This window comes from Vanacampus margaritifer, chromosome 2, assembly GCF_051991255.1.
Source record: "Vanacampus margaritifer isolate UIUO_Vmar chromosome 2, RoL_Vmar_1.0, whole genome shotgun sequence".
Lineage (NCBI taxonomy): Eukaryota > Metazoa > Chordata > Actinopteri > Syngnathiformes > Syngnathidae > Vanacampus > Vanacampus margaritifer.
Genome location: NC_135433.1, coordinates 41,962,779 through 41,970,724, shown reverse-complemented (window position 1 = coordinate 41,970,724; position 7,946 = coordinate 41,962,779). Strand labels below are relative to the sequence as shown.

Sequence of the window (7,946 nt, the reverse complement as noted above, 5' to 3'; positions counted from 1 at the left end):
AATTGCTACATGTAGTGGAGTGGCGAGTAACAGGTGAACATGCGAGTAAAGTATATGTACTAAAACACCGGTGCCTTTTTCTCATTGCTGTGTGCGCATGCGTGTAGGTCTAAACGAGACCCCACCCATCCCCTCCTCTTCTGCCCGACTCCCCTAGGATATTTTTAGCCCGGATGATGTCCCTTCACGTATCACGTAACGGAAACAAGCACCGATCAACAGAACCGAGCCACCGAGGAAAACGCAACCCGGTGCACTTTGAAGTTGCTTTCTGCAAGGGAATGAGATGAAATCAGCTTTTCTTTTTGGATTTGTGATGGTTTTGCTTACCGGTTCATCCCAGGCAAGAGGTGGGCGTCATCGCGCCGCGGTGTGTGCGCGTGTGATGATCGATCGATAAAATGATGCTGGTTTTACAGTCATTTCGGCGCTGCTGATTTTATTCCACTACAGGGAAGTTCAAGATGTGCCTGTAAAGATTCAATTGAGCCGATGTTGTGTAGAGTCAATGTAATGATTTTGGCTTGGTGTACTATGCAATCTCACAATTTTAACAGAAACACAACAAGCAACTGACACATCGATGCTGAAAGAAACTGAATTACTTGACCATTTATAAGATTGCAATTGGGAGATTCAAGAGCGACGGTAAATTAGAAAATCATTAATATATATAACATCTTGTTCCCACACTACAGGAAAAAGCAACCAAGCTCTGTGGCCAAAGCAAAAATCTGTGAGTAATTGATACCACACAAAAGGTTTATATTGCCCCAAATTGGCAGTTAAGCACTACTTTTGTCTAAACAAAACTCCTTAAACTTACGTCAACATTTAACTCATTCACTGCCATTGACGCCTATGAACGTAAAAAAATCATTTTAACTGTTTTTATTAGTTTAATTTTTTTTCCACTTTTGTTAACAACAACATTTTTAAAATCTTTTTTTTTTTTAAGAAAGAAAAAAAAGATTATCAAAAATTAGGGGCATCAGGTGATTATTATTTTTTAATTGTAATTAATCGCATGACTTCGCATGACGATTAATTACAAATTTTATATTTGTTCTAAATGTACAATATTTTTTTCTAGGTTTTTATACTCTTGTTAACAAAAGTGGGGAAAAAAATATTAATAGAAATTGTTCAAATGGTTTTTGGACATCTATAGCCGTCAATGGCAGTAAATTAGTTAACTTTGGCACTAAGATGCCCCTAAAAAAAATTTTTTTTGTGGTTTTGGCCTGAGCACACACAAAAAGCAGTGAATAGGTGAGCATTTTAGCAAATAGCAGAGGAAAAGGACCACTTCACCTCTCCCCTCCAGGAAAAAAAAATAGATAAAGAAAAAATAAAACTGTTTAATATTAAACATGTGGTCAGCATTATGCTACTCTGACATGATTAAAAAATTGAGCATTGAAATTACATATTGCACAAAACTTTCATTTGATGTAACGTAACTATTCTCTAGTGCTATGTTGAACTAATTGTTATTGCTAACTCACCATCCAATATTTTAATTCAGTTTTAATTCAATCCAGTTTCCTATGCACATTCACCAAACCCTTCTTTCTTGAAAAATAGAATTATATTGTTTTTGTTTTTTTAAATTCAAGCCATAGGTTGGCTATAGAGTTTACTGGTGAACAAAATGAAAAGGGCGAGTAGTAATCTGGCTCCTTTAGCGTTTGTGCTGGACTAGAATTGCTCAAATAGGCATTGCAACTCATGGAGTGAGGATGCTGACTCCCATCACTCAACTCGACTCAACTTTATTTATAGAGCACTTTAAAACAACAACCCCTGTTTTCTTAAAATGGAACCCAAAAGCAGCAGATACAATGAAAACAGCAGAGGCCCTAGAATTGAACCCTATGGAACACCATATGTTCTGTGATACATGTGACTTCATATTACACATGTTCATCCGACCACTTTCTTTCGTTTGCTTGACATATGAAGGGATTACAATAATAAAGAAATCACACGACGTACCATCACAATAGTCGACTACTGAGCGCACCAAACTCTCTGCAGCACAGGTTGGCCGAGCAATGTTGTGTCATCACCTGCAGCCATGATGGCCAAGCAGGGCGAATCATCATGAATCGTTTGTGTTGGGTGTGTGTCCGCTGTGGTACGAGCCAATCCAGGTTAACTCATTGGCTGCCATTGACGGCTGTAGACGTCAAAAATTTATTTAAACTATTTCCATTAGTTTCACATTTTTTCCCACTTTTTTTAACAAGAGTATAAAAACCTAGAAAAAAATATTGTCTATTTAGAACAGATATAAAAATGTGTGATTAATTGTGAGTTAACTAGTGAAGTCATGTGATTGATTACAATAATAATAAAAAAATAATCGTCTGATGCCCCTAATTAAAAAAAGGAAAAGAAAAGATTATTAAAAATTAGGGGCGTCAGACGATTAACATTTTTAATTGTAATTAATCGCATGACTTCAATAGTCACTCACGATTAATCACAAATTTTATATCTGTTCTAAATGTACAATAAAAAAAATTCTAGGTTTTCATACTCTTGTTAACAAAAGTGGAAAAAAAATTGAAACTAATCAAAATAGTTAAAATTAATTTTTGACGTCTATAGCCGTCAATGGCAGTGAATGAGTTAACCTGGATTGGCTCGAACCACTGTTTCAATTATTCTGCAGGTCAAAGTGTTGCTGGGCCTCCCGCTGTCACCCTGTCAACCTTCTTAATGCGTCACGCTGGTACCTCAGAAGTTCCCGACTTGCTACAAGGTCACCTGGAGGACGTCCCGCATCAAACACACAATCCTGCAGATGTTAAGACAAACGCTACAGTGGTTACAAGTCCTTCAGATTCTCTTTTCACCACTTCTCAGCCAGGAAGTGAATCAGGTGAACAAGACAATCTTTTATGAGACTTGGAAACATTTACAGTACGAATTATAAAGCCATGTTTGATTAAGATTTGCTATTAGTAAAAATGTGTCTGGATGGGCCCTCTTAGCCGCTCCACACAACCCGCCATTTTCTCATCTCGTGCATGTGACCACAATGGAGGGCAAACATGCCTCCACTCAGCCGCACTCAAGGACCCCGTGGAGAGCATCAAGCCACGGGACCCCCGCTGCAGGTCAACACCCGGACGTCCCCTCTGAACTCAACATTGGCGACGAAGGTATGCTAACCCACAAGTGTGTGCGTAATGTCCAAACACAACACAATAATAATCAGGCTTGGGGAGTAATGGAATACATGTACCGCCGTTACGTAATCAGATTGCAAAAAAAATGTAACTGTATTCCATTACAGTTACAGGAAAAATCATGTAATCAGATTACAGGTACATTTATTAAAAATGGGGATTACTTCGAGGGATTACAATTTCTACGATGAGAGAGAGACAGAGAGAGAGAGAGAGAGAGAGAGAGAGAGAGAGAGAGAGAGAGAGAGAGAGAGAGAGAGTGGGACCGTTGCTACATGTCGGGGAGGTGGGGACGAACAAACTGACTAGTCGTGTCCTCCACACGCGGCCAGTTTGAAAAAGCTTCACGGACGGGAGGAGGGAATTTCGACCGGTATTCACTGGAATTTACTCGGAGCAAAATTTTGAGTTAAGAGTCCAGCGGTATGCTACGCGCTGTAGCTTCTTGCTAGCTAGCCTGCTAGCCTACAACCATAATGTGAGTTACACCAAACAAACAAATCTTCCTCCCACCAATTCACTATTTAAACATCATACACAACGTACTGTATACACGGCTATCTATCTATCTATCTATCTATCTATCCATCCATCCATCCATCCATCCATCCATGAGGTGTGGTGACAGTTTGAAAATAGCATATGGCCTTCAATCAATCAATCAATCAATAGCCGACATGCTTTTTAATTACACAAGGATTAATAGGCTGCCCGGGTCCCAATAACCCGCAAATAGCAGAGGCACATTGTATAGAATATATATTGTGGTGATATTTATTTTGATTTTGTCTTCATACTCAATATTGGAGTAATCCAAAAGTAATCAAGTTACATTACTTTAATATTATGGTACTCGGATTACGTTACTAACTATTTTTTTTTAGCTGGTAACTTGTAACTGTAACGGATTACATTTTAAAAATAACCCTCCCAACCATGATAATAATATTGATGTGAGTATTTTCCACCTAGACCTCAAAAGGCAACGGCCGAGGTCTTACGCTGCTCTGGATCCGTTCCTTGCTGGGCTATTGTCGGTTTTCATCATCATCACTGCTATGGTCTTCATCGTCGTCTTTCTGCGCTTCCGTCAGCAAACTGATCAACCCGAGTTCCATCGGCTCCAGGACATACCCATGGTAGGTCGCATACGCACTGGGTCATCAACTCAAATCGGGTTTGTTTTACTTTTAAAGTAAACCACAAAAGCTTCTCCGATACACGTTGCAATGGCACACATCTAACTGGCCTTTGTTTAATTTTCCTATCAAATATGTTGTTTGTTCCCTTCCTCCAGGATGACTTGATGGAGGACACGCCCCTCTCTAGATGCACTCACTGATGAAAGCTACGCTCACCTTTTCAGCAAGCAGAAACCAAAACCAAAAGGAGCAGCGGCATGCAGGGCTGGATTGGCCATCTGGCATACAGGGCAGACGCCCGGTGGGCCGGTCTCTTTTAGGACTGATGCAGTGCTTTTTAATGATTACTTTCCTACATTTTACCCCAAGAGACTGGTCGACCAGTCTGTTAATACATTTTGAATTAGGGATAGACTGATGTTTTTTCCAGGGCCGATACGATACCGATTATTAGTAGTCAAGGAGGTCGATAACCAATTGCTGATATTTATTTGCAGCAGGAGAGAAAATATTAGCATCAACATTTTTTTTTAAATCTTTTAATTTTAAAACACATAAAGGATAGACTGCTTTTTGTTTAAAAAATAACAAAACTTGCAGGGAGCTTCCAAGGTCATCAGCATGTGTTAAGCTAACTTAAAAACTAAGGAAGTAAATAGTTCTCTAAAGTTTTCTACTGTAAATAAAGTTTTCCACAATTTCAACATAATTTCTTAATTTTATTGATTCATTTTTAAAAATAAAGATGTGTGTTGTTCCGATACTGTTTTTTGGCCCCCGATGCCGATTCCGATACCCAGCTTTGCAGTATCAACCGATGCCGATACCAAAGTTTTTTTTTTCTCAACATGAAAAAGCTGTCCTGCCATTGGTTCAGAGCATTCAAGGGCCAATAAGATATCTTAGCTCGGCATGTAGTGAACACGTCAGTGAATGTTGTGCATGAGTAAGACACAAGATGCTGCATCCAAAGTCCTATAGTAGCGTCAGAATTAATGATATCGGCATGTTACTTGTTAGTACTCACCGATACCACTGTTTTAACGCAGTCTCGGGGTCTCTGCCGATACCAGTATCAGTATCGGAACAACACTAATAAAAAGTGTAGGAAGTTTCCAGTGTCAGCATAATCTTTTATTAAGTGGAAGTTTAAATACATCCATAAATGAAAAGTTCCTTGTATCTCACTGAGCAACAAATGCATGTGAAATTACGAACGTAGCTAATTTAGGGTTTTCATCAGGGTTCGTAAAAAGGTTTCAAAAGATCTTCACACAGTAAAAAATTGTCTAAACAGGTTTGAAATGTTTTTGCGGAAAGTAAAATCTGTCTGTGAACATCTTACAAATCCTGATGAAAACCCTAAATTTCGCTACGTTCGCAAGCATACACCGCTCAGATTCAGATTTGTAAAAATGCAGATGCCGATATTTGTCAAAATGCCAAATATCGGCGCCGATAATCGGCCCGGCCGATAATCGGTCCATCCCTATTTTGAATATACAGTAGGTAGCAAACCGAAACGTCATCAATAAACATCAGTGGCAGAACTACATGAATTAAAATGCCAGGGCCAATTTTTTTTTTTGTGCCAATCCAGCCCTGGCAGCATGCAAGCGCTCTGTGGACGACTTCCTGGGACTGAGAACCCGTGTCAATTTTTTTTCGCAACTTAGTTGATTGTCTTCTTCCCTGACGGACCACTTCTCTACATACAGCTCATTGACCTGAAACATCACAAAAGGGATGCGGGGGTCATCGGAGGTCATAACATGGCTCACAATTGCACGAAGCCCTCGACCCAGGTTAGCTCAGGTTTTCGTTGTGAAAGAAGCATGACAATTTATTATGATCACGTAGCACACCAAATATTTAAAAACGCACTTTGAGAAAATGTCGCCACGGTGTCTTAAAATAAACGTGAGAGTTCTTCTGGAAAATTCAATTGGAAAGGTTTGTCCTCCAAAACAATGGTTTCCAAACTGGGGTCCCAGATCTGCAAAATAATATATCCATCCATTTTCTTGGCCGCTTTTTCCTCACTAGGGTCGCGGGGGTGCTGGAGCCTATCCCAGCTGGCTTCGGGCAGTAGGCGGGGTACACCCTGAACTGGTTGCCAGCCAATCGCAGGGCACACAGAGACGAACAACCACACTCACATTCACACCTAGGGACAATTTGGAGTGTTCAATTAACCTGCCATGCATGTTTTTGGAATGTGGGAGGAAACCGGAGTACCCGGTGAAAACCCACGCAAGCACGGGGAGAACATGCAAACTCCACCCAGGAAGGCCGAAGCCCGGACTCGATCTCACGTCCTCGGCACTGGGAGGCGGACGTGCTAACCAGTCAGCCACCGTGCTGCCCCAAAATAATATAATTTTGCAAAATATTTTTTTTCGCAATTAAAAGGTTAATTGGCTTGCACTTGAAAGGAAATATCTATGTAGCACATACTCATATATGCCAATTGCTTTTCTTTCTTTTTTTTTATCATTAAAACGTGTCAACTAATAAGTGTCAACATTCCACATTGAAACGATGGTGTTGCCCTTAAAATGTTACCAAGGTAAAAAACGGCCATATTGTCGAATGTGTGAAATGAACATAGAGACAAGATGCTTCTGTAGCAAATGCTTGTCGAAGCAAAATTGATTGTTGAATGTTGCACATATTGCAAACTCTATTTGCACTAGTTGAAGAATGATGCAAATGTGCCAAGCCATTTTATTTGATGATATTTTACTTACTATGAAGTGCCAACAGTTACCTATGATATTAAGCTATTGTGTACTAGAAGATGTCATTGCTATGTGGATGTTTACTAATAAAACAAGACGGACTTCAAGGTTCCAATTTAATGCAGATGATCCACGCACTGAGATCCTTGGCCTGATTATTAACTCATTCACTGCCATTGACGGTTATAAACGTAAAAAATCAGTAAAAATTCATTTAGCTTAACATTTTGAAAACCTAGATTTTTATTTATTATACATTTAGAACAGATACAATTTGTGATTAATCGTGAGTTAACTATTGAAGTCATGCGATTAATTCCGATTTTTAAAAAAAATTAATCGCCTGACTCCCCTAATTTTTTATAATCATCTCGTCAGGCGATTACAATTTTTAATTGTAATTAATCGCATGACTTAACTAGTTAACTCACAATTAACCACAAATTTTATATCTGTTTTAAATGTACAACATTTTTTTTCTCTAGGTTTTCATACTGGAAAAAAATGTTAACCGAATAGAAATAGTTCAAATGAATTTTTGACGTTTATAGCCGTCAATGGCAGTGAATGAGTTAAGAAAGGGAACATAGCAGCCAGAATTGCACTAACTCATGTTTCTGTTAACTTGTGCCATTGATTGGGAGTCCACAAAAATACATTGGAAACAGAATATTCACATTATAGTCCTTATTTGTATTAAACTGAATACAGTGATTTGAAATATTAAAAATGTAAAGTGGTAAAATGGCATTTTTTGGGGGGGGGGGGGGGGGGGTTCTTTGTTTAATTGTGTTAAATGTATGTAGACTGTTGACCACAAAGTGTTGTTGATAGTTTATTGAATTAAACTATCCCCAAAAAGA

The 7,946-nt window shown here is 39.0% G+C and overlaps 1 protein-coding gene across 1 annotated transcript; it reads left to right on the top strand.

Moving 5' to 3' along the window:
• Positions 1-143: 143 nt before the first annotated feature.
• Positions 144-7,840, top strand: LOC144044342 (uncharacterized). The gene is made up of 5 exons (XM_077558685.1): positions 144-350; positions 2,681-2,890; positions 3,003-3,173; positions 4,173-4,339; positions 4,498-7,840. Exons 1-5 carry the CDS (start codon positions 287-289, stop codon positions 4,540-4,542), a joined length of 657 nt encoding a protein of 218 aa, XP_077414811.1. The 5' UTR covers positions 144-286; the 3' UTR covers positions 4,543-7,840.
• Positions 7,841-7,946: the final 106 nt, after the last annotated feature.

Excerpts from the sequence above, each read along its gene's own strand:
- LOC144044342 (XM_077558685.1), top strand. The coding sequence starts at position 287 with ATGAAATCAGCTTTTCTTTTTGGATTTGTGATGGTTTTGCTTACCGGT. Across the intron at positions 351-2,680 it reads CGGTTCATCCCAGGCAAGAG|GTCAAAGTGTTGCTGGGCCT; the intron begins GTGGGCGTCATC and ends ATTATTCTGCAG. Across the intron at positions 2,891-3,002 it reads TCAGCCAGGAAGTGAATCAG|CCGCTCCACACAACCCGCCA; the intron begins GTGAACAAGACA and ends GGGCCCTCTTAG.